This window comes from Lynx rufus, unplaced genomic scaffold, assembly GCF_022079265.1.
Source record: "Lynx rufus isolate CCGP_SWC_20201006 ecotype Redwood Valley unplaced genomic scaffold, mLynRuf1.p SCAF_5, whole genome shotgun sequence".
Lineage (NCBI taxonomy): Eukaryota > Metazoa > Chordata > Mammalia > Carnivora > Felidae > Lynx > Lynx rufus.
Window position 1 is genome coordinate 12268767 of NW_025814867.1, and position 27738 is coordinate 12296504.

At 41.2% G+C, this 27738-nt stretch overlaps 1 protein-coding gene and 1 pseudogene across 2 annotated transcripts in view; both read right to left on the reverse strand.

Moving 5' to 3' along the window:
* Positions 1-394: 394 nt before the first annotated feature.
* LOC124526590 (ferritin light chain-like) lies at positions 395-26841 on the reverse strand (annotated as a pseudogene).
* The window catches only part of TGFBR2 (transforming growth factor beta receptor 2), an 89380-nt gene continuing 86543 nt past the window's right edge, over positions 24902-27738 (reverse strand). For both annotated transcript variants that reach the window (XM_047099658.1, XM_047099657.1), the window contains exon 7: positions 24902-27573. In XM_047099658.1, coding sequence (XP_046955614.1) covers positions 27394-27573 — 180 coding nt within the window. In that variant the 3' untranslated portion in view covers positions 24902-27393. The remainder of the gene's footprint in view (positions 27574-27738) is intronic.

Below are 27738 nucleotides of genomic sequence, written 5' to 3' on the forward strand. Positions count from 1 at the left end.
GAATTGAAATGTCAGTGTGTTACTGACACACACAGCGTATAACCGAAATGTGTTAGCATATGTGCTCCTGCAGAAAAGGAGCCAAGTTTCCTCTTAAAAATAAACTTAGACTTGACTTATCTCAGAAAAACTTTCTTATTGGAATAAGAATAGTTTTGATTTCTAGATATTTTCTCACGAGAGTGAGGGACTAAAGCCACATCTACCTTAAGGCATCACAAGTTACGGTTTGGTTAATATTTCCCTAACGCTGCCTAATACCAGCTCACGTTAGCAATATTCTGCAATTCTGCCTGATTGCCGAGAACAATGTAGGATACAAAGAGTTACCAACTGTCCCTCAAGTGAATGGTGAGTCCCGAACAATTTTTATTCTGTCATCTGGATGGAGGCTTTAAGGTTTCTTGGGGTAGATCATATTCTGCTGGAGACCAAAGGGCCAGAAGGGTGTTACGCCATTCTGGAAACACAGCTGTTCTCTTTGCAAGGGGGGCATGCATCTCTTGCTGCTGGTAGGCTGGGCGAGGAAGAAGATGAGCAATGGGGGTTGAGCTTTGGGGGACACTTTATTACCTCCTCCTCTCCCTGCTTTTAGAATAGGACCCTATTATCACAGTGGGGAACCCATGCTAAGTATAAAAATATACCTTTCATATCATACCTAAATCGACATGGGAGTTGGGGGTTTTAGGTGAATGATTAGGTCAAGTGTTCAAAAACCCAAACACGTGTTTCCCTAAGGTCTCTCAGACTTGGGTCCACTAGAGAGGAATCTTCTTATCCTGAGACCTACAGCCACAACTGTTTACCGCCTGTTGCCCTGGAACCTGTGGATCAATTCTGGTATTTCTCATATCCTTAGGGAAGAAAGACACATCCCAACCTGCAGGGCTTCCAGGGAGGTTGTGCACGCATGTTATAGACGCTTGCTGGTCTACCAGGCGAGAGCACGCAGGCTCCTCTTATTCTTGTGTGCAAATTGTAAAAATTCTTCGGCATCTGTAAGGTCTGCATGCCCGTTATAGTTGCAGCCACATAGTAAAGTCTAGGTAGGGGCGCCTGGGGGCTCAGTGGGTTAAGTGTCTGCCTCCTGATTTTGGCTCCAGTCATGATCTCAGGAACCGTGAGATCAGGCTCTGCACCGATTGCACAAGAGCCTGCTTGGGATTCCTTCTCTCCCTCTCTCTCTCTGCCCCTCCCCTGTTCGCGCCTGCTTGCTTTCTCTCTCTCTCTCTGTCTCTCTCTCCCTCAAAAAGAGATAAACTTAAAAAAAATAGAAATAAAGTCTAGGTGGGAATTTCTGCATCACATCTCCTAATGGGAACGATCAAGGACGAAGAGCTAGATGATCCTGGAGACTACCCATAAGACCGTGTGTGTGTGTGTGTGTGTGTGTGTGTGTGTGGTTATAGACTAGGGCTCAGTTTTAGGTTGAAGGCGTGTGGTTATAGGGCTGGGACTGGCTTGACCAGGATGCCGGTCAGCTGCTGTCACAGGTCTGGGTTATCTAAAGCCACAAAGGGAATAGGATATTTTTAACTGGAATGCAGTGATTTAGCAGAATCCCCATGCTCTACACCTTGGGGGAAAGCATGGATTGAATCCTGGAGAGGTCAAGCCTAAATAACAAAATCCAAATACCAACGACGGGGAGTAAGGTAGACTTAACAGAGCCTGACAGAGCTGTGAAAGCCTGACTTCTAAATGAGATCAAGTTGGTACCAACGTTCCTGACTGAATACTAGCTGATGTTTGAATTGCACCCTTCCAAGTCAGTGGTTCCGCATATGTGATGTGTGTGCAGATCGCACTACCCTGAAGGGCCAAAGTCAGGGTGCACTATTATGAATGAAGGCATTTGTGGAAGATTAGCACAAGTCTTTGATTTTGAGTAGGTGCTTAAATGGTTGTCATTACCAGGGAAATTTGAAGAGGGGCTAGTTTGGCAGACAAGTGGGTGAGTCTGATTTTTGATACGTAGCTTGCAATAACAGGGATGTATTACAATTTAGAAAATGGAAACACGCTAACCATCATAAATTGCCATTATTTATGAAAACTGAAGAAAAACTGGGTTACCAGCCCCTGTGTCAACCCACCTTCTAAAAAGTGCCTGGTAATTAGAGACCAAGGACTGGCATTTGTGCTGCTGTGGCCGATCTCAAATTCCATGCTGAGTGTTGTGTAATGCTGCTTGCTGTAGTCATCAATGAATGGCTTCACATCTTGGGCCTCATCCTATCTAAATGGATTGCCTTTGGTTCTTATTTTCAAAAGAAGAAAAGATCCAATGAATATTCATCGAAGATTTTGCTGAATTGAGAACAGGAGCTGTGTGTTTGGATGACTTTGGACTCCATTGTGAGTTTGATTGAGTGCTGATGACTTTCCCTAATTTGAAGAGTAATTATCCCTGAAATCTCTTGTCTGTCTTTTCTGTCTAAAATAACCATTAAATCCCGAAAATAAAACAAATACTCAGCAACAGTTACTCTCAATGATAGGAGTCAAGTGTATTCTAGACTTAGTTAGATTCCATATCAATTTCCTTCTTGGTGAAAAGCCGACCCCGGTGAGTTTCGGTGCTGAAGTGCAGCATCAGGTTCACCTGGTTCAAGGAACCAGCTATACTCGTCCATAAGGAACAACCAAACAACCGAACAAAACACAACTGAACAAAACATGGGAGAGGGAGACAGAATCCAAGCAGGCTCTGCACTGTTAGTGCAGAGACCGATGTGGGGCTTGAGCTCATGAACCATGAGATCATGACCTGAGCCGAGATCAAGAGTCAGATGCTTAACTGACTGAGCCACCTAGGTGCCTGGAGAGTGAGCTTTTTGAAGAGATACTTGTCCAGCCCAGCCTGGGGGCCAGCCAGCCTACAGCGGTTAATCACATGGTTGCCATCTTCTTGATGAGTTTCACCTCCTCATCTAAGAAGTGGTTCTCCAGGAAGTCCCAGAGATGCAGGTCTTTGTGGGCAGAACCCAGGGCAGGCAGATCCAAAAGGGTCCAGATTCTTCTCCAGGACCATGGTGACCTCCATGGCATCCAAAGTTTTGTGCCACTTGTCCTGGGACAGCTTCTGCATGTCCTGAAAGAGAGGGTACAGCAGCTGTGCTGGTTTTGCATCTTTAAGACCCCATGCCCTCATGCTGCTTTTCTCCAAACTCAAGGAAGAGGCTAATACCCTCCTGAGCCACATCGTGGCAGATGAAATAGAAGGCCAGAGAGAGGTAGGTGTCGAAAGCTGTCAGATGGAGGCTGACCAAGCAGTCGACAGGGATGGTCTCCACCTCAGTGGATTAATTCTGAGCAATCTGGGAATTCACGGTTGATTCCGGTTGATTGGCAATAAGGAGCTAAGCTCAAAAACTGGTGATGGCTGGTCTGGAGGGTAGAGGATGGCTCAGAAGATGGTCCCCGGAGATTGTGACTAGAAAAGAGGCTAGAGAATGGTAGGACATTGCTAGAAGGGGTGTCCCTGGGTCTGTTCTGTCCAAACACCATGGAAACAAGAGGCAGCTCCATGGGACCACTGGGCACACTGCCCATACAGAGATTTTTTTTTTTTTTTTTTACAGTATGGTACTGTAAATGTATTTTCTCTTCCTTATGATTTTTTTTTAAAACTTATTTTTAATGTGTATTTTTGAGACAGAGACAGAGTGTGAATGGGGGAAGAGTAGAAAGAGAGGGAAACACAGAATCCGAAGCAGACTCCAAGCTCTGAGCTGTCAGCACAGAACCCAGTGTGGGGCTCAAACTCAAAAACTGTGAGATCATGACCTGAGCCGAAGTTGGATGCTTACCCGACTGAGCCACCCAGGTGCCCCTTCCTTATGATTTTCTTAACATTTTCTTTTCTCCACCTCACTTTTTTGTAAGAATACAGTCTATAATGCATATGCAAAGTGTGTATTAATTGTTATGGGTAAGGCTTCTGATCCGCAGTAGGCTCTTATTAGCTAGGTTTTAGGGGATTCAGACGTTATAGGGGGATTTTTGACTGCGGGGTTTGGCAGGTCTAATCCCTGTGTTGTTCAAGGGTCAAGCATATTGAATAGGCAAGAGCTGCAGAGATTGAAAATTCTGGAGATCCACAAAGGTTTTGTCTCCCTTGAATATTTTAAGAGTACCGATCAGCATGTGTCTGTGAAGAAATGACCTGTGGCTAGAAGCAGAACCCTCTTAAGGGACTGGAGGAAACAGTAACCAGTGCTTTGACAGGGCCTGGAATAGTAATGCCTCCTCCTGTCAGCCACACTGGAAAACCTTAGGACTCACAGGACACTGAGTAAAATACTCAGAAGGGCCTTGCCTCAGTGATGGAACAAGATTAGTCCTACATTCAGACATCCGGATTGTCTCCTGCTTTCTTTGTAGTCTTTTTAACGTTTTTAACCTTTAACCTACCAGGCTTCTCCACTACGAAGTTACTCTTTTCTTCCTTTTCATATACTATTCTTTAAAAGTGAGTTACTTAATCCAAGCCACTCTCAAATGGAAGAGAATTAAACTCTGATTTCTGGGAAAAGGCGTGTCAAAGAATTTGTAGATACATGTTAAAGACACCCGCGGTAATTACTAAATATTTGGGGGGTGGGGGGAAGATATGTTAAGGCTATGTAAATAGCTTAAATATCTTTCTCCTTGAAGTTTTACCCACAGGTTTGATCATTCATCAGAGCATATTGCCTTATGGGAATTATTACTTTGGTGTTCTAACAGTGATTTTCTATTTCCCTCATGCCTTCTATAGTTACTAAGTGGGATTATTTTGTAAGAAAGTCTTGTCTCTTTTCCTCCTTACGTATTTATTTAGTCACTTACTTATGTCAGCATGGACTCACAGATACTCATTTTCTCTTAGTCAGTATCTAGCACCATTGCTATTTTGGTGCTCAGATTGATCCAGTTTAGACCATTGGGAGCTTTTACAGGTTGGTTCCTATGTCCTTTTGACATGTCCCCATCTCTTTTTCTTAAGCACTTTATTCCCTTCAGCACAACCAGATGCCATAGGCTTATCTTTCATTGCTCATATCTAGAGATAGCCATTTCTCCATGAAGTCCTACCTCCTTTCTTTGGAAAATGGTAGAAGCCAATGTGTAGACGCTAAGGGTGCTGGTTGTAATTGGGCTGTCATTGCATCTAGGCCATCTCAGAAGACAGAGCTGGAAAATATATGCATGTACCCACCCTAACCCAAGTACACGCACACGCGTGCACACACGCACACACACACACACACACAATTTATACATATTACCTATACACACATGCATAATGCATATGCATACGTGTGTGTGTGTGTGTGTGTGTGTGTGTGAACATGAATTCACACTGTTATCACCAATTCTAATCCAACACTGCAGGGTTCTTTCTAGCATTCCCTGACGTGCTTATTTATAACCTATTTCTCTAACAGTAAGACATCTGGCTCTCTTTATTTATAATATATTTACTTATTTGTTCAACTGTACTCTACACATAAATTAATCTCAAGATTGCTAACCTGCATTATTGTGCCCCTGAGAGAAACAAACGTACCAACTGGAGTATGGTATTTGTGGACTGTTTGCTTTTTTTCTTTAGCTTTACAGTATCCAGCCAAAAAATTATTCTTCAAAGTCACTTAAGTTAGCTCCTTTTTTTCTCCATCTCCTTCCGTGAGGTTATGTTGCATAGTTGCGAGACTGTTAGATTTATTTGTCATAGTCGACATTCCCTTCTCGTTGCTGCAAAAAAAAAATCTCTCTTTGCCCAAACTTTCGATAGACACTCTGAGCCCCTCAAGTAGGCTTTGACTTTGGACTTAGGTTTACAGAGAATTCCCCAACTTGATAGCTGACCAAGTTCTTCATCCCCTACCTTTGATATCTAAGTCTTGATCTGCTGTTAGCAAGAATTTTGTTAGGTCAGGAGGCAAGAATCATGCTACCCTTGATGTCTGCACTTAGTAATTTTCTGTCCGCTGACCCCCCTCACTCTGTTCATTGGCTATAAATCCATAGCTACCTTTCAATTCAAAGTTGAACCTAATATTTCCCCTTTTGAAATATTCTTATTGCCATAGTCTTGAATAAAGTCTTCCTTACCATTTTAACAAGGATCAGAATAATTTTTTCTTTAATGTTATCCTGACATCCTACTTGAGTTTAAAAGTTGCATATTGTAAATTTCTCCCTTTGTAGTTTACTTTTCTATGGGTTTTGAAAAAATAAATATAGTCAAATATCTGAAACTATAATAGAATTCCATTACCCTAAAAATGTATTTGTGTAGCCCCCTTCTTATCAGTTCCTCTACCTTCAAATTTCGGCAACCAGTAATCTCATATTATTCCCTTTTCCATAATGTTGTATAAATGGAATTATATGAATGTTGCGTTTAGAGTCTAGCAACTTTTATCTGGCAAAATGCACTGAAGATTCACTCATGTTGTTATGTTAACCAATAGCTCATGCATTTTTATTGCTGAGTAGTAGTCCTTGGTATGCACATACCATGGTTTGTTAACCCGTCTATCTGTTGAAAGATCTCTGGGTTATTTCCAGTTTGGGGAAATTATGAATAAAGCCTCTATAAATATTGTGTACAGGTTTTTGTGTGCATATAAATTTTCCATTTACTTGAGTAAATGCTTAGGAGGGGATTGCTGGGTAATATGCTAAGTATATGTTTAGCTTTACAAGAAACTCCTGAATGATTTTCCAAACATTCCACTAGCAATGCGTACAACTTTCTGTTCTCCAGAGTCTTACTAGCACTTAGTGATATCAGTTTTGTATTTGTGTAAAGGAGGGGAAAAATATTTCCCCTACCCTCTTATGTTCAGTACTGGAACCTGTGAATTAAATTGAAAAGAGATTAGCAGGAGAAAGGTTTATTTTGCATGCATGTGGAGGCTTCATGGAAAAGAAGTAGTTTGACCCAGAGGTCTATAGACAATTTTAACAAAGGGTGATAAAGTGTGGGGAAGAGATTAGACAAAAGGAAAAGGAAGTTTGGACTTCCTGGGGAGGGAAGGGTAAATGGCTAGAGGGCGACTACAAAATGTACAGTAAATAAGGATTATTCAGTGAGTTTTGTTACACAGACTCAAAGCTTTTCAGTTGATATATTTCCTTTACAAAAGGGAAAATTATGCCCTTCTTCTGGCAGAAAGTAAAAGGTCGGAGAATTCCCCCTATGTTTGCTATTTCTTAATTGCCTTCAGCTCCAAATTACCCTTATGCCAAAGTGCCATATTTTGGGGTGGCATATTTTGATCCCTTGAGTTAGCTATTTCAATGCTTATATAGTGATGTCTCTTTGAGGTTTTAATTTGCATTTCCCTAATGACTGATAATGTTGAGCTTTTTTGTATGCTTATATATCATCCATCTATTCTATTTGGTGAATTTCCGATTCAGTTTTTTGCCCAGTTTTTAGAGTGTTTTGTAGTTGTTGTTTTGTTTGTTTTCTTATTGTTGAGTGTTAAGTATTCTTTATATGTTCTGAATACAAGTTGTCTCTCATAAATATGATTTAAAAATATTTTCTCCATACTCTCAGTTTATCTTTTCATTTTCTTACCAATAACTTTCAGAAAACAAAAGTTTAAATTCTGACCAACTGCAATTTGTCCATTTTTCTTTTATGGGTCATGCCTTTGGTATCACGTCCAAAGAAACTCAGTGTCAAACTTAAAGTCACACAGATTTTTTTCTCCTAGAACTTTTATAGTTTTACTTTTACATTTATGATCCATTTTGAGTTAATTTTGCTATAACCTGTGTGGTATATATTGAAGTTTATTTATGTTGCGTAACGACATCCAGTCTTTCTAATACCATTTGTTGAAAGGACTATCTTTTCTCCATTGAATTGCCTTTGTACATTTGTTAGGGCAAATACGAATATAAATAAATAAATCCTCCCTCATACCAAAAGGGGAAGAGAACTTGTTGTTCTCCTTTCTCTTTAGCCTTTCCTTTAGAAAATATGAAATTATAAATGCTCTCTCTGTTTTCTTTGAAATGCATTTTAGTCCTTTTAAAAGCTAAATGAGCCTCTTGCCAGTTTTATGTTCCAGAGATTTCTTTCTTGAGAAGCATGGGCTATCTCTTTGAAATGCAAAGATCAAGAAGGATGACCTTGTCTCCCTGCCTCTGTGGGAGTTTCAGCTTCAGTGCTTGACTTCAAGTTGTACATTTCTGTTTGTCACAGAGATATGAGAAGTTTTATTTTTCCTTTTTGATAAAGACAATTAACATGTATGTAACGAATTGTATCTGCTTTGCTATATAAAGAGATGTGATTTCTTTCTGTCTTTATAATCTCTTTAGATGTGTCTTACACTCTGAGTTAATGCTTATTCAATAATAAAACTGTTTTTTTTTTTTTTTCCCTCTTCTCCCTTGTGGATAGGTTTGTATGGGCTGGCAAGAGATTTTATTTATATTATTAGATTTCCCCACCAATTATCAAGAATCAGTTGCCTATATTTGTGTAGTCTATTTCTGGGCTGTGTATTCTGATGACGATAGCTTTATAGTATGTCTTCAAAATAGATAGTCTACCCTTCAACCTAGTTTGTTTTCACAATTGTTTGGGTTGTCCTGGTTCCTTTGCATTTCTATATAAATTTTAGAATCTTCCTGCTGATGTTTACTGAAAAGGGGAGGGGGGCACTAGGATTTTGATTGGATTGTGTGGAATCTACAGATCAAATTGGGGAGTACTGATGTCTTAATGATATCGAGTCTGCCGATTCATGATCCCAGTATAGTGTTCCAATCATTTTTGTCTTGTAGGGAGCAAATGTTGGTATTTCAAGATATACCTCTTTGGCATATTGATTATTTTTAGCTGGTTATTTTTAAGCAATTGTAGACACAAGCAAAGCTCTGGGAACCAAATAGAAGTTACATTTTTTTATAAGAGACATTTACATGGATAAGGGAAATCTTCATTTGTAAGGGTGTCTCCCTCTGTGCCAGGAAGAGGGGAATGACTCTAAATCTAGAAACCCTGATCTGTGGGAAAGGCAAGGACTTAATCTGCACAGTATCCTTACCTGTGTTTACTGTGCTTCTCTTGGTGACCTCTCATAACTGACTTCCCACCCCCAACATCGTCATCTTTTGTCTTTAGCTGGAGATGGTATTTAAGGTGATTGTCTCAGTCATTTTGAGGGGTTATTCAGTTTTCCTGGGTCTTTCCTGTGAATACAGGAGATATCAATGTTGTTAAACTTTTGTTTGATTTTCCCGTTAGTCTGTTTTGTGTCCATTTGATTCTTAGACCAGCTAGAGGAATGTTGAAGGACAGAGTAAAATGTTTTCCTCCTCACCAGTCTTTTATATTCCTTTATCAATTTATTATAGTTTTTAGCATACAGATCCTGCACGTATGTTGTTAGCATTTAAACTGGTAGACCTTTTCTCACCTTGGGGGAGGGGGTCATAATTACGCTAATTTCTCCTTATTCTATTTCTCACTAGTTATGCTCAGTCTGTATATTTTCTGATGAATTTCATACTTTAAATTATTTTACGTCTTTTAATTAATTTTGTTATCATTTCTTTTCTAATCAAAATAGATCAATACTGTCTACTCAGCCTTTTGTAATTGGAAAAAAAATTGGAAAAACAAAACCCCAAAACCCAGGGTATTTGAGCAAGGTAAATGAAAAGATTGCGGTATATTTATGTGTATTAAACGATAAACTGAAGCATATTAAAATTTTGAAGTTTATTTGAACAAGTATCATTTTGAACTGGGCAGCACCAAATAAAAAGTAGTTAGGAGTGCTCTACCAACGAGGGCTAGAGGTAAGATTTTTATAGAGAAGACACAGAAGCAGAAAAGGAAATTATTTGATTGGCTACAGCTTAAGTGATTGCATTATTTAGGAAACACTGGTTTGCTGTTTATGATTGGTTGTTCTTTTTAACCTCGAGGCATTTATAGGAATTAACTCTGGGTTAAGTTTTGCTTTGCCTACTAGACTCCCAAGGCATTTCAGCCACCTCAATCTGATGGCATCTTTGTTTGATTACTTTAACATGTGATAAACACTACAAGATTGATATGTATCCACATAGATGGATTTCAAAAACATAATCTTAAGTAAAGAAAATAAGGAAGTAGAACAACACGTATACAGTTCCACTTCTGGAAATTAAAAATTATACACAGAAGATAACACTCGATTACAGGTACATGCATAGATGGGAAAGATCCACATTTAAGCCGTAATAGAGGGGGACCTGGGAAGATCGGTAGGAACAGGGATTAGGAACTAAGGACAGCTACCAAGATTGTGGTGACGTTTATAGTATTTTGTTTCTTTTTCAAATGAAAGGCTAAGTTCTGAATCAAATTCAGAACCAGTGCATTTATGAAGTCTGGATATATGGTATAGACCTGGGTATATGCTGAATTATTAATATTTTCCTAATAAAAAAATGAATGAGAACAAAAACAGCATGAAGAAAACACCACCAACAACAAATAACAAGCCATAATGTTAACGAAAATTCTGGGAATTGAGAAGTATTAACATTAATTAGAAGTAACAGTATCTATAGCAGCCTTGCACTGAAACTTGGATAATGGAGCAAAATAGTACAGAAGTAGTTTCTATTACAAGGACAAATATACTGGATCCTGACGGAAATAACACAAATCAATCATAAATGAGTTTCTTGCCCTCATCTCCACATTAAATGATCTTGGGGTATCTCTTGAGCAATTAGAAAAAATATGATCTTTCCGGAGCACCTGAGTGGCTATCAGTTAAGCGTCTGACTCTTGGTTTCAGCTCAGGTCTTGATCTCATAGTTTGTGAGTTTGAGCCCCACATCAGGCTCTTTGCTGACAGCCTGTTTGGGATTCTCTGTCTGTCTTTCTGTCCCTTCCCCCACTTGTGCTCTCTCTCTCTCTCTCAAATAAATAAACATTAAAAAAATTCTAAGGGAAAATATAAATAATCTTCCCTCAAGCCCACACCATACACCTAAATACATTCTAGAGAAAATAAATAATTACTAAAAGATAATGTCACAGAAAATCTTTAAGAAAATAGCGTTGGTTCTTTATTGGCTTTTTGGAAAGACGGTTGCTTTCTAAATATGAAGGCAGGAGAATTCATAAGGAAATAGAGTGAATGATTTAACTCTATACAAATTTTAAAATTTGTATATATTAAATACACATTAGCAAAATGAAGAGGGAAATAAAAGCTGGAAAAGTATGGCAAATACTATAATTTTTAAAATCATTTAGGTGTAATAGATAAATATGTAAAGGGCATGACAGATAATTTTCTCTTTTTTTTTTTTTTTTTTTGGATTTGTCCCTTAGTTTTTTTGTTTGTTTTGTTTTGTTTTTGATTTACATCCAAGTTAGTTAGCATATAGTGCAACAGAGATTTCAGGAGTAGATTCCTTAATGCCCCTTACCCACTTAGCCCATCCCCCTTCCCATAATACCTCCAGTAACCCTCTGTTTGTTCTCCACATTTAAGAGTCTCTCATGTTTTGTTTCCCTCCCCATGACAGATAATTGTCAATGATAAAAGCATAATCTCTAAACAGACATATGAAAAAAATTCAACCTTTTATCAATAAAAGAAATGCAAATATCAATGATGTATAATCACAGAATATTAAATTAACAAAAAATGATAATATGTAAAGCTGGTGCATGTGCTGTTAAACACATGTTCTTGTGTACTGTTGGTGGGAATATAAACAGACACAATTACTCTGGGAAATATTTTCGACAGAGATGACAAGACCCATGAAAATACTCATAACTTCTTATAATCTATTTTATTTTTATTAAAAAAATTTTTTAACATTTATTTATTTTTGAGAGACAGAGACAGAGCATGAGCAGGGGAGGGGGAGAAAGAGAGAGAGATACAGAATCTGAAGCAGGCTCCAGGCTCTGAACTATTTGTTAGCACAGAGCCTGACGCGGGGCTTGAATTCACGAACCACAAGACCATGAACTGAGCAGAAGTCAGATGCTCAACCGACTGAGCCACCCAGGTGCCCCAGTTCTTATCATCTATTTTAAAGAAATGGAAAATATATGAATGCTAACTTATATAAAGATATTCATTGCACCAATATTCATAATGCTGAAAAATGGCAATGCAAGAATGGGAAATTCATGAGTACAGGTAGATGTGAAAGACACACAAAAAAATTTAAAACAGGGTAAAAGTATGTTTTCCATGATTCTTTTCCACTTCACATTAGGGCATGCATAGCAGTCTACATAACATGATTCTCCTCTGACTGTAATTTACTCAATCACTTCTATAATATTGACTGTTAAATTTTGAATGTCCAATGTTTGAATTTAGACTGAGGATTAGCCTTTTAAGAAATCACATTTAGTATCAATTACTGAAGATTTATAACTTGTGAATGATTTAATGTCTTTACACAGTGCTAGAGTATGAATGATTTAATTTCCTAACACAGTATCTTTATTGTTAATACAATACTTGTCTCCTAAAACAAAACCACAAGGTATTGCCTGCATTAACAGCTTTTTCCTGTCCTGTGTGTGCCAACAGCAATGATATTCCTTCCAGTAATCATGACTCAGCATAGTCTACTGGGAAGCTAGAGTGAGGAGGCATTCTAACCAAACCAGTTGTGTTCCAGAAGTAGGGTCTTATCTAATATCCCAACCAGGAAAAGCGGAAGAAAGTATATTGCTTCCCGAGTTTGGAAGATTCTCAGCGGATTCCATTCAGTCCCAGACAAGTTCAAGTGTGGAGGCTGAGAAGCTGGGATTTCAGCTAAATACCACCACCATTATCTTTCTAGGTATCCAGTGCCTTCCACTCCAACCTGAAGGGCTCCTGAGTGCCCTGGGAGTTGTAGTCTGTACTCGACTTTAAAATACTTTAGTACGTACATTCGAGATACATATATTACATAAATTAACTTGAACATATATTCCTAGGATGGATGGCTGCTCCAATCTCAATAAATATTACGAGGATGATTAATTCATATGTAATTAAATGGCACCCTTCACAGACTGACTACAAGCATTTCCCCTACTGTTACTTCACGAGAACGGAGGTTTTGTTAGTTATCATAATGGATGTACAAATGAGCGTTCGTTGGTGAAATGGTGGTGTTCAAGATGTGTGAACAGACTAAAAAAATTCTGAAGCTTCTCCCTGTCTTCCTGTGAACAAAAATCCAACTGGCTTAGAAGTCTAGCTCCTTCAGACTGTTATTTGAGGTAGGCTTCTAAAACAGTGTTCAGGTACTGATTTTGAAAATTCTGGTTGTTGGGTATCATTATAAAGGTGCTACACCCGCCCCCCCCCCCCCCAACACACACCTCTGGAATGTTGCCAAGTATGGCGACAGCACTAAAAAGAGAGATCTGGGACTTTTTTTTTGAGGCCATGGAGCAGTTTGTGACCCCTTTTGTGCCATCTGAGACTTGCTTTCATTAAAATCTGCTGGTAAGATTGTTGGGGAGACCTGGAGCCTCAATAAGCTGCTAACCATCAGAAGCTACTGATAGCCAACAGAGTCTGGTAATTATGGCTGGCAAAATTACTCAGGTTAACTCGCAACAAATGAGGCCTAGGAAAAGGCTCTTGGGGGCCCTGGGGCCACTCCTTGTTGACGTTCAGAGGCCAATAGACTGCTACGGATAGGAGCTTCTCACCAGATTCTTAATGTGAAAGACTATTGATATAATTCCTTGGTACAGAAGGCATGAAGTACTCACTAGAGTAGACCCTAGAGGTTCTAGAATTTCTGACTCTGTATCCATGGTGTTCCATAGGCGGACAAAATGTCACACTAATGGGGACTGGGTGTCTTTAAATCATTCAGTCTCTCAACTTCGGTCTGTGTGGTTCCTCCAAGATCTCTAGCACACTGGTCCCAGGCCCGGACATCTATTCTCCTCATTGTTCTTTTGTCTCCCCTAGACTGGGGAATTTTGACTACACTTGGTGGTATAATGACAAGAAGTTTTGTTCTGCTGATACCTGTCTTCCTCTTTGCTTTGAGTCCACCGTAAGCTTTTGAAATTTGAAATTACCTTTTCTTCTCTTCAGCTTTAATAATCATACCCTGAAATCATGCTTCACTATATCATGCCCCATGATCTAGCGTGAATGGGATGGGCATACAAAGAAATATCATGATTAAGAAACTTAATGGTATGTGTATGTGTGTGTGTGTGTATATGTATATATGGATAAGGTTTGGGAGATATCTCCCAACATATGCAAATATAGATAGATAGATCTCCATATATATATATATATATATATATATATATATATATTTTTTTTTTTTTTTTTCCTCTCCCAAACTTTATCCAAAACCTCTGGAGTCAGATTGATTTAGCAATCTAGACTTTTGGGCAATTTTAGAAAGATAATAAGATGAATGTTATGTGACACCCTAAAGCATAGTACAGGTGACAGCCCCAAAATCAAACATTAATATTTCTGCCACACAACATAAATATTTACCCTAAATGGGATAAATAATGACCATAAGTCAGGTTTAGAAACCAAATGAGTTAGGAAATTTACTTATGTTTCAGAGCTTATGTTTCGGATTTGAAATGGCAAATAAGGGATTATGGACCTGTATGGTCTCATCCCAGCAGTAAATACCAGATCCACCATTTTGTTTTCTTTTTGGTATTTCTTCTATGCTATCAGCCATGAAAGAGGCTGTTGTCCCTCAGACCCAGAAGGTTTAGGAAATGGTTGCACACAGACTCAAGAAAACTATCAGATGGAAGTTTGAGTCCCTTTATTATACTGGAGGATATACAATGCATATAAATAAGGCTGATATATTCTTCTGTGTCAAGATGTGAACATCCACTCTTCTTATGGAAAAATAATCAATTGGTTCTTCACTTTGTGTGTGTTTTTTTTTCTTTCTTCTTCTTTGCTTTCTCTGAAGCATTAGAAGAATGGAATGCAAATATTTTCTTCTCCAGGGAAAGTTTGAAGATTACATGAACTAGTTATTTGGTTGCTAATTATTCAGACTCCCAAGTCGATAGGCCATCAAAATCTAGTAACAAATGGGCAGGAGCGGAGCTTGGATACAGGAAACATGGAAGATAGAGAAGTCCTAGCACCTGAAGGAATGACAGTTGTGTTAGTCTCTGGAGCTGAGGACCGGAACCTGAGGATATGGTAGGTTTTAAGGGAGTAGCCCAGGTGTACCAGGAAGCAAATCTAGACCCATGGCACTCAAGCTTTCCCAAGAAAAATGCCAAGTCCCCAGCAAGGCAAGGGACCAGAGGAAAGACATACCTGAACAAACCCAGCAAATGGGATAATGGGCATCTTAGAAGTAAATCAGGCTTCACTGATAACTGGGAACCAGAACTATCCAACCCCTTGCTCCTTGTTCTCATTGCAGGAAGCCTGAAACAATGGTAAAACTCCAGGAGTTAGCGGGGAGAGTAGCCCCCCCCCCAAAAAGGGCTGGACTTCCTGCCAGTCCAGCAGGATAGGGGCTCAGAATCAAAGTTAGGTTTCTTATTTATAGAAAAATAAGACACAGAACATGTCTGGCACACCCAAGTTTGTAATCTTGAGATTTATAACCACTACAGTTGAATTCGGAGATTAACTTTTACTACTACATAGCATGTTTAGTTATAATGGGAACTGATGCCTCTTAAAAATAAGATTCCAGAATGTCCTTCTGGCTTATTTAATTCTGGGGAAAAGTTTCCCCACACATAACACATACACAGACACATAAACACTACATGAAGAAAACAACTCTAAAAATATGGAGAAGACTAGGAAGTCTATTGGAATGGAAACTTTTCTCTCTTTTCCCAATTTTATGTAATATGGTTATTTTGTGATATAAAGGAAAGGAAATATTTTTGAATATATAAATATTAATGTGAGTCTATTAAGATAAATAAAGGAAAGTACTTCATAAACTCTGAGAATTTTAAGAGGAATCTTAGAGATAATGTAGTTCCATTTTACAGATGAGAGACTGAGACCCACATACAGTAAAGTACCTGTGGTAGTTTTTAGGCATTGCCTAAAATTGTCACTTCTCACATTGAGAGGTTTGAGACCCTCCCCTTGCTTTGATTTCGAGTTACTTGCAACTGCTTGGTTTAAGAGTATGGGAGAAGTGATGTTATAAGATTTCCAAGAAGATGCCATGAATGTCCATGCAGCTTCTGCCTGGTTCTCTTGGCCCATTCACCCTACAGGGAGCTGGCTGCCGTGTAAGAACACTAGTGCCCTGATATCCCCAGGTGGAAAGGCCACCTGGTGTAGGTGTGCTAGATGATGGTCCCAACTGAGCTCCCAGCCAATAACCAGCTTTAACTGCCAAGTGAGGTATCTTAGCCATCCAGCTCAACTGAGCCATCAGACGATTCTAATGAGTCATGAGTCTAATGGGATCTAATGATCTAATGATCCCATGAGTCAACATGGGAGTTCAATGGCAGAAGAGACCCCAAGGGAGCTCTGTCCAGCCCCAGCTTTCCTCAAATTTCTGATCCACAAAATTTAAGTAAAGTGGTTGATTTAAGCCATTAGGTCTTACAGTCACTTGCTATGCTAGAATAATTACTAGAATACCCAAGCTCATGGAGGTAAGGGACTAAGAAATAGGCTAGAACCTGACTTGTCATTCTCATCCTTTCTGATTTCAAAGGAATGAGATGGGGCATTGGAACAAGGCAACTGAATATTTCCAATTGTCACAGTTTATTTCTAAGTTTGGCACTGGTGTGAAATTCCATAATATTGTTGGAGAACCACGAATTGCTCCCTACATGGTAGCAGGGGCTGTTAAACACAGGGTGGCATCCAAGGGAGGTATAGTGGGAAAAGAGTTGCCAACTTCACCTCATTCTCATACTTCTGGAGGACAAAATTCCTAACTGCTAGAAAAATGATAGGTGTATAAAAAGGATATGAAGTCACTGAGATAAACAGTAATCCTTAAGTGATATTTTAATTACTGTACAGTATAAACATACCGTGTGTGTGTGTGTGTGTGTATGTGTGTGTGTGTGCGTGCGCACACGGCATATGTGTGTGTGTGTTAAGATAGAAAATGAAACAAATGAAATTTGTGAATCTGTCAGGGTCATCTTTAGGAATGCTTCAAGTGACCAAAGGGAGAGTGTTGGACTTGAGATCTTCTCATCTTGGCAAGAATTGATATCAGAGGAATTGGCTAATGCTCTGTATTGGGTTGAATGATGGTCCCCCCCGCCCCCCTCCCCCGCAAATGTATCCATGTCCTGATCCCCAGAACCTGTGAATGTGACCTTATTTGGAAAAAGGGTCTTTGCAGATGGAATTTAGTTAAGAATCACGAGATGAGATCATCCTGGATTACCTAGGTGGGCTGTAACTCAAATGAAAACTATACTTACAAGACACACACAGAGAAGCAAATAAAAAGGTAATGTGAAGATTGAGACCCACTTGAGTGCCGTGGCCAAAAGCCAAGAACTGCCATGAAATGCCTGGAGCCAATGGGATCTGGACACATCAAGCAGTTAGTCCTAACTATTCCCTAGAGACTTCAGAGGGAACGAGGTCCTGCTGACACCTCGATTTTGGACTTCTAGACTCCAGAACTGTGGAAGAATACATTTCTGTTGGTTCAGATTGTGCTCATTTGTTACAGCAGCCCTAGGGAACTAACAGAAGCTCCTCGAGAGAGAGTTCTAAGGGAATTGAAGGAGCAAGTCCACCTTGTCAGGGATAGCCATGGTGGCTGGAGCATTTCATACATGGCAGATAAGGGACAGCACTCAGGCTCTTGCTAAGCAGTTCTCTGCAAAATCTAGGCATTTTTGGCCTCAGGCTATTTCACTCCAACAGGCATTACCAATTAGGACCTCCTGAGCGTGTGCTGTTTATTTGAATGTCTGTGTCTTCTGTCGGATTGTGAACTTCCAAAGGCCAAGAGGCTTATTTTCTTCCTTCAGTGAAAATTATTGAACAACTGTTATGTGCTCCACTCTGTGCTAGATGCTGGTATAAAACGCTGAGTAGCAACACATAGTTTTTGCTTTCAAGCTGCAAGCAGACCTTGGGTGGTAGGCTATTCTGCATTCAATTAACGTATGTTGAATGAAGGAAATAAATATGGACAAAACAGCTTGCCGGAGCGGATGGTTTGCACTTGGGAGAGACTGGGTGTAAACTGTAAACTTGCATAAGATACTTGTTTCCATTTCCTTAACTGCAAAATGGAAAAAAAAAATAATTCCTCCCTTCCAGGATTGCTGGCATGATGACCGTATACATATATAATGTTATTAACAAAAGAGAATCTAATGTTCCAGCAAAATCTCAGTGTATCTCTCCATGTCCAAAAAAGGTAATAAATTCCTTCTTGCATCAATGCTATCCAGTACTTTTCCCATGCATTTTTACTTATTATGTCATTTGATTTGTCTCCAGCTTTCTAATGTGGGCAGGACAGGGAAGAGCCTCAGGTGAGTCTCCAGAGCAAGAGGCCAAAGTCATGGACAAACAGGGCGGTGGCTGGTGAAGCCAGACTAGACCCCAGGCTTTCCTGCCTCCCAGAGCCCTGTGTTTACCACCACAGCCGTGCCAGGCTGAGTGAAAATCTCTTCAACCATATGGGGTTGTCTGCTCATAGTTAGATGTAAATAGGGCTCATCTTCCTCAAGAGTCCATTTTGCCCCCAAATTTGGGGCACAGCATATCTGGGAAATATTATGACAGAGCTTCATTTTAAAGCAGAATGCAAAAAAAAAAAAAATGATCATCATCCTAACAACTAGTTCTTATGTGCACCAGGCTCTGTTCTTTTTTTTTTATTATTATTAAATATAATTTATTGTCAAATTGGTTTCCATACAACACCCAGTGCTCATCCCAACAGGTGTCCTCTTCAATGCCCATCGCCCACTTTCCCCTCTCCCCCACCCCCCATCAACCGTCGGCTTGTTCTCAGTATTTAAGAGTCTCTTGTGGTTTGCCTCCCTCCCTGTCTGTAATTCTTTTTTTTCCCCTTCCCCTCCCCCCTGGTCTTCTGTTAAGTTTCTCAAGATCCACATATGAATGAAAACATAGGGTATCTGTCTTTCTCTGCCTGACTTATTTCACTGAGCATAACACTCTCCAGTTGCATCCCCGTTGCTGCAAATGGCCGGATTTCATTCTTTCTCATTGCCAAGTAGTATTCCATTGTATATATAAACTACATCTTCTTTATCCATTTGTCAGTTGATGGACATTTAGGCTCTTTCCATAATTTGGCTATTGTTGAAAGTGCTGCTGTAAACATTGGGGTACAAGTGCCCCTATGCATCAGCACTCCTGTATCCCTTGGGTAGATTCCTAGAGGTGCTATTTCTGGGTCATAGGGCAGATCTATTTTTAATTTTTTTGAGGAAGCTCCACACTGTTTTCCAGAGTGGCTGCACCAGTTTGCATTCCCACCAACAGTGCAAGAGGGTTCCCGTTTCTCCACATCCTCGCCAGCATCTATAGTCTCCTGATTTGTTCATTTTAGCCACTCTGGCGTGAGGTGGTATCTGAGTGTGGTTTTGATTTGTATTTCCCTGATAAGGAGCGACGTTGAGCATGTTTTCATGTGCCTGTTGACCATCCGGATGTCTTCTTTAGAGAAGTGTCTATTCATGTCTTCTGCCCATTTCTTCACTGGATTATTTGTTTTTCAGGTGTGGAGTTTGGTGAGTTCTTTATAGATTTTGGATACTAGCCCTTTATCTGATATGTCATTTGCAAATATTTTTTCCCATTCCATCAGTTGCCTTTTAGTTTTGTTGATTGTTTTCTTTGTAGTGCAGAAGCTTTCTATCTTGATGAGGTCCCAATAGTTTATTTTTGCTTTTAATTCCCTTGCCTTTGGAGATGTGTCAAGTAAGAAACTGCTGCGGCTGAGGTCAGAGATGTTTTTTCCTGCTTTCTCCTCTAGGGTTTTGATGGTTTCCTGTCTCACATTCAGGTTCTTCATCCATTTTGAGTTTATCTTTGTGAATCGTGTAAGAAAGTGGTCTAGTTTCATTCTTCTGCATGTTGCTGTCCAGTTATCCCAGCACCAGTTGTTAAAGAGACTGTCTTTTTTCCATTGGATAGACTTTCCTGCTTTGTCAAAGATTAGTTGGCCAAACATTTGTGGGTCCACTTCTGGAGTTCTCTCTTCTATTCCATTGGTCTATGTGTCTGTTTTTGTGCCAATACCATACTGTCTTGATGATTACAGCTTTGTAGTAGAGGCTAAAGTCTGGGATTGTGATGCCTCCCACTTTGGTTTTCTTCTTCAATATTACTTTGGCTATTGGGGGTCTTTTGTGGTTCCATACAAATTTTAGGATTGCTTGTTTTAGCTTTGAGAAGAATGCTGGTGCGATTTTGATTGGGATTGCATTGAATGTGTAGATTGCTCTGGGTAATACTGACATTTTAACAATATTTATTCTTCCAACCCATGAGCACAGAATGTTTTTCCACTTCTTTGTATCTTCTTCAATTTCCTTCATAAGCTTTCTATAGTTTTCAGCATACAGATATTTTACATCTTGGTTAGGTTTATTCCTACGTATTTTATGATTCTGGGTGCAATTGTGAATGGGATCAGTTTCTTTATTTCTCTTTCTGTTGCTTCATTATTGGTGTATAAGAATGCAACAGATTTCTGTACATTAATTTTGTATCCCGCAACTTTGCTGCATTCATGTATCATTCTAGCAGACTTTTGTTGAAGTCTGTCGGGTTTTCCATGTAGAGTATCATGTCAGCTGCAAAAAGTGAAAGTTTGACTTCACCTTTGCTAATTTTGATGCCTTTGATTTCCTTTTGTTGTCTGATTGCTGATGCTAGGACTTCCAACACTATGTTAAACAACAGAGGTGAGAGAGGACATCCCTGTCGTGTTCCTGATCTCAGGGGGGAAAGCTCTCAGTTTTTCCTCATTGAGGATGATATTAGCTGTGGGCTTTTCATAAATGGCTTTTATGATGCTTAAGTATGTTCCTTCTATCCCGACTTCCTCGAGGGTTTTTATTAAGAAAGGATGCTGTATTTTGTCAAATGCTTTTTCTGCATCTATTGAAAGGATATGGTTCTTTTCTTTCATTCATGTGATGTATCACATTGATTGATTTGTGAATATTGAACCAGCCCTGCAACACCAGGCTCTGTTCTAACCACTTTTAAAACAGGAGCGCTACTCTCACGGCAACCCTTACTGCTCTCCCAGGAAGGTCCTATCGCCAACCCCATTTTACATGGAAAGAAGCCGAAGGAATACAGTGGTTAGGAGGCTGGCACCAAGTTGTGTAGGTGGTTGGTGGCAGAGCTAGGATTTGAACCAAGGGAGTCTGGCTCTTGAGGGCCCAATTTTAATGATTTTGTTATGAATAGTTAGACAAAACATGAAAATTCAAAGGCATTTTATCTTTTTTGATGACCCAATGGCATCAGGGCTATAGTCATTCTGTCATTTGCTATTGTGGGCATGGGTGGAGAGAAGGCTCTGAGGACATTTGCAGAAGCTGTGTACTTCACAGGCTGCATACAGAAGAGATTTTTAAGGACCACTTTGTGTGTGTGTGTGTGCGCGCGCACGTGCACTCATGTGCATAGAGTGAAAGAGAGCAAGCATTTCAGTGTGTACAATTTCAGCTTAATTAGAATAGGAAGACCCTTAAGTTATTTTTAAATGCAGCAAAGATCTGGAGGTGTGCTAGAATGAAATTACACTGTGTGAGGGTGACTGGCAGGCCACGTATTATGGGAAAGTTCACAATCTTGTCTTTATCAGCACAGTTTGCAAAACAGGCCTGAAAAGCCACGGCCCCAAACCCATCGTCTGGAGCTATAATTATTCAAGTTAAAAAAAAAAAAAAGGAATTGGAAATGTGATTAGCAATGATTAGAAGGCCTATTTCAGGAAGAAAATGAACAGAATGAGAGACACCAATGGCGGTGAGTTTGGTGAAAAAGGACGGACGCAGTTTTAAATGAAGTTTCCTGTCACCTAGGGGAGGGATTTCCCTCAGGACCGTGCCGTTAGCGAGTGTCGTTTGCAAAGAGGGCTTACAACAAAGCCCCCACCCCAAAACAGAAGCTCGTGGGCTCTGAGAGTGCCTGCATTCAAAAGCTGGGGACTGGCGCAAGAGACCATGGGTCTGCTGAGGGCGCTTGGGGACTTTCGGCCAACCAGGAAAGCGCCTGACCTTGCAGTAACAAGAACTGAAATAACCCCAGCAAAACGGAGCCTGCGAAGGGGGTCAGAAGACCTCGGCTCCTGTTTTGGCCGAAGCTCTTGGACTGGAGCCCAGAGTCCATGTGACTTTGAGGAATGGCTTTCTCTCCCTTGGCTCCCTTATGGCCAACCCCTTGCCCTCCAAACTGCACCTTACTCTTCCATAGTTTAGGCTAACGAATCAGACCTTGGAGCACGCCAGAGGCTCCCCCTTTCTCTTTTACGCCACCTCTCTTTCGTGTTCGAGATGGGAGGATGGGCTCTGGAATCTCATCGCTTCAGTTCAAATCCTGGCCTAAGGATCGCTACCTGTGGAACTCTCCGGAATACTTCACGCTCTGCCTCAGTTTCCTCATCGCTAACATGGAGGTAAGGCTCCCTCGCAGGTTTGGGGCGAAGATTAAAGCAGATAAAGAAGGTAGAAGAGAGAACAGGGTTTGGTGCTTCTGAGTACTCAATACATGTTAGTGATTAATATGGATTGATATTTGTGAAACCCGAGGCTTAAAGTGTTAATTTTTTCCACTGACTGTATGTTAAAATAAGAACAGTACAGGGGCTCCTGGGGGTCTTAGTTGGTGAAGCGTCTGACTCTTGCTTTCGGCTCAGCTCGTGATCTCACAGTTTGTCATCCGGCTACGCGCTGACAGTGCGGAGCCTGCTTGGGATTCTCTCTCTCCCCCTTTCTCTGCCCCTCCCTGCCTGCTCTTGTCTCTCTCTCAAAATAAACTTAAAAGTATTTTTTTAATTAAGAACAGGCCCACTAAAACCACGTTTTTAAGGGTTGTCACAATCTAGAATCATCTGAAGTACCAGTGTCCGTGCCACGCATTAGGCAACGCTGTCCACACATATTCATTCATCTTCCAGTTCTCATCAAGGCTTTAGATGACATTTATCATGTGGGTGGATTACATAGATGAAGCAGCATTTTCCTTATCTCCACTGAGCAATCAACTCCACGGGCAGGGGAGATGAGAACAGTGACCATGCTGTGTACGTGGAGGAGAACATTTCATCATGGTATGGCCCTCTTGTTCCAACGTACAAGCCAGTTCCCTCAGGAGACAGTATGACGTGGAGAAAAGAACCAAGCATTATTCCAAATTATTCCAAATTCTAAGACAACTTGGCCCGTCACCCAGATTCTACCCCTGTGAAACCCTAGGCTTCTTTCTTAAGTTCTATCAGGATGATTTCTCATCTGTAAAGGGGACATACTGTCTACCTCAGGGCGCTGGTGGGGGATTCAATTTGATGAGATGGCAGGTACTCAGGGAATGGGAGCTCTCCTCAGATTATCGACATACAGGCCGGGGAGCACATGCCCAGGTCTCTTCAGTGGTGTTAATGCTCTCTAGGGTCTACCTCAAAATCGACCTCATTGGGAAAGCAGCCGTTGGCCTACTAAACCAATTTAGTATTGGCCAGTATGCACTGCAGGCTTTCCAAGTTCAAGACACAACTCCAAAAGCTTTTGCGTGTATTCCTATCACAATGGTATATTGTATAGGATGAGGTCTGTAAAATCCTGTTTTACATATAATGAAGCTGATAAATGGAGGAGCAGATAACCACGAAAATTGTCGAGCTACTAGTTAACATAGGACTATAACTCATGCCCACAGGACTATAGGACCACGTCATCTAGTTCAGTGATTCCAAGAGTGATTTTGTTCCCTAGGGGACATTTGGCAATGTTTGGCAACATTTTTCGTTGTCACGGCTGGGAGGTGGGGGCAAGGGATGCTGTCTACAATGCACAGGACGGGCCCACTCCCCAAAGAACGATCTGATCAAAACATCAGTAGTGCTGAGGTTTAGAAACCCAACGTAGGGGGCAGGCACCTGGGTGGCCCTGTCAGTTGAGCAACTGACTTCAACTCAGGTCATGATCTTGCGGTTCATGGGTTCAAGCCCCACACTGGGCCGTGTGCTGCCAGCTCAGAGCCTGGAGCCTGCTTTTGGTTCTGTGTCTCCCTCTCTCTCTGCCCCTCCCCTGCTCATGCTCTCTCACTCTCTCAAAAATAAACATTAAAAAAATAAAGAAAGCCCAATATTTAGAACTGTAACTATTTAGAACTCAGTTAATAACTTAGAAGAAGCCATTGAATCTCTGAGATTCCAAAACTGGAAGGCCAAAGGTTGGGCAGCAAATCACAGACATTGTTACCAGAAATCCTTCCAGCAAGGACCTGGAGCCAACTGCCTAAGGCATAGTCATCTGGTGATGAAGATAAACTGATTAAAAGCCCTAAGTAAGATGCTGTGGATGAGTAGAAAGGAAGAGGGAGGAAGCATAAGTGACAATAGTCAAAAAGATAGTCAAGGGCCTGCTATGCAAGGGAAGGAGCCTAGAAGACAAAGTCATGTGAATGGAGGCAGTTTCTGGGACAGGCAAGATGGCACCAGGAGACGTAGAGACTTCATGTCCCGGCCATCAATGACATTTGGTGCATCTGTTGTGATGGAACTTTTGTGATTGCTTTTTTAAAAAAGGGACTTGAGACTGCCACTTGAAGAAGACGACAAATTGGAAAATTTGTGACTTTTCCCACAATAACCGAGTGTGGTTAAATGGCTTAATCACGATGAACAGGATCAAAAGGTAGGAAGCTGACCTGAGTATTTTTGCTTTATTCCATCTAATAAACATTTTATTTATATAAAAGACAAACGATGCATAGAATGAAAATAAGTGCTTGAGACATTTGATATAAAGAGTATATAGCATTCACATTCCTATTTTAATACATGAGTACTGAAGTGTTCCATAAAAGAATAAAACTTTCCCTTTATGTATAGTAGTAAAAAAAAAAAAAATCAGTATTTTTAGGAACTACAGAATGTTATTCCTTGGTCTTTTTCTTGACAAGGAAAAAAAAAAAAAGCCACAGTATCATCTGACACTACATTCCAGTTTATGCTGATGACCACCCAGAAGTGATAAAGCTCTTCTGAATCTTGGAAAATCCCATTAACGGACCAGTATTCTAGAAATTCACCACTAGAGGTCAATGAGCAACAGCTATTGGGACAGCATCTAAGCCCTAAGGTGCAAAGGAATTTCCGGGCACTTCCAAGGTACTGAAGACAGACTGTCCCGAACTCTCTCAGCCCACCCCCACTGAGAAGGGTGCCCACAAGGTTCATCTAATCCCAAATCTCAGCCTATCTGCTAAAACTTCAATGAGAGGAGACCTTCCAAAATCCAAATGGAACTGATTTGCTCACTGCCAGTCCTAATATTCCTATTTGGCTGAAAATAGGTAGCTTCAACAACATTAAAAAAGAGAGAGATTATTTGCAGCATTAACATTTGTTTGTGGATTAACAAATTCCTATGGAGTATTAAAGCTCATTCTTTGTTCTTGCCCATTAGGACACAGACTTCCTAAATGCAAAAGGGACTGTGTCCCACATTCAAGTCCTTGCTAGCAAATCCTGCAAAGGGTGGGGAAGGCTGGTGTGGTGGAGAGACTGATAACCCTGGCAAAAGCTTCTAGGTAAGAGCTCCCCTCCGTAATGCGCAGAGGGAAGCTCTTAACATATAGGCAAAACAGATTTGGCTTAACTGGGACCACTTGAGGGGGTCCCCTTCAGTCCAGAAAAACCCACCAACTTAAAATCTTAACACCAGACCAGGAAGAGAGAGGCAATCAAACTCATATGATCTAACCAGAGAATGGCTGACGTAACGCACATTTCTTACAAGGGGCCTTGGTTACGGGCAGGTTTAATTCCTAGCCTGGGATGGGGTGGGCAGTGGAAAATGCCAACGTTTACAGCGAGAAGTAAAGCAGCTTTAAAAGTGTGTCCACACCTTTGTCTTGTGAATAATGTGGACTGGGGAGAACTGGAAACCATCTGCTATCTGTCTTCACTTGGGAAGATCCAGATTTTCTGTTTTGCAAAATCTCCAAATATTTAAAAAGTGGCTCAATTTTGTTCAACGCTGTGCTGGCCAAGCAAAACACATGTTCAGAGTGCCTGAGGAAACAGCTCTGACCATGGCAGTGTCATGCAGCTCGAATCCTTCTGACTAGGCCAACATGTACTGAAGCATCCAGGAGCCCAGAGAGATGGAAACTCTTGGCGTTTGCACAGAAAGCTGGAGACTCAAACCGAGCCTGATGAGAAAATGAACACAACGAACCCTCGACAGGAGACGTATTCCCTTTAAGGAAAGGGAATCTGGGTGGGAGGAGAGAAGAGTAACATAGATATGGCAGGGGGATTAACAAACAGAAAGAACGATCTGTCATTAGTAGAATATGCGGCCACTTCCTAAGTGGGGAAATCTGTTCTGATTTTTATGCCCGTGAAGCCTGGGAAGCTAAAAGCTCTTGGAGATGGGACAGGGTTTCTGAGCTGGTCGAGGAAGGTGACTCACAAACCGATCGTGGGCTTGAAGCTCAAGTGAGAAGTCCAGGAGACCCAGTCTCCCAGGATCTGGTCCCCAAACAGCGTGACTCTAATTAGCTCCATGGCCAGAAAAGGAGCTAATTCCACGTGCACGGAGTTATTAGTTTGCAAAAGCGAGTGCAGCGTGGCCATGGCTGGCTCGGAGCCTCGGAGCCCCTCTCCTGATGCAGAGCCCCCACCTTGTGTAGTCAGAGAACTAGCGCACATGTGATTGTCAAATGCTAATGCTGTCACGGATCCCTTCCTTCTGTGCCTGGTTCCGGAGCGCTCCAAACAAACCAATTTCCTGGGATGGTTGATCTTTTTTCCTTGTCTCTTTCCAGAGTATGGCTGTATATATATATAGATATAGACATATATAGATATATATAAAACATAGCTATTCCATATTTATATACAGGCATTAATAAAGTGCACGTTATTGGCTATTGTAAAAATCAATCTCATTTCCTGAGGAAGTGCTAACACAGCTTATCCTATGACAATGTCAAAGGCGTAGAATGCTTCATGATACCCACTCCCTGCTGCTGGTGTTTCTGCTCACGCCCACAGCTCAAGGGGAGGGGAGTGGCCCCCGGGGCCTCCAGGAAGCATTGGTTCAGGGTCAGGGGCAGCTTCCCGCTGCCTCTGTTCTTTGGTGACAGGGGCAGCCTCTTTAGATCAGCGCAGCCTGCCCCGAGAGAGCTATTTGGTAGTGTTCAACGAGCCATCTTCGGGAATCTTCTCCTCGGAGCAGCTCCTCCCCGAGAGCCTGTCCAGGTGCTGCAGTTCACTGAAGCGCTCTGCCACGCACTGGGCCGTGAGCCGGGCCTCCGGGTCATGGTCCCAGCACTCGGTCAGAGTCTCGCACACCATCTGGATGCCCTGCGGTGGGAGAGAAGTCACAGAAGTCACAGTCACGCGGAGCTGCTGGTCTGGGGGGCTCCTGCTGACCTCGCCCCTGTGGTGCTGGCTGGGTGCCAGCCCCACGTCCCGACTGAGCACCCACGAGGCGGGGCCGGCCACTCGCCTGTGGAACAAAGGGGCGTG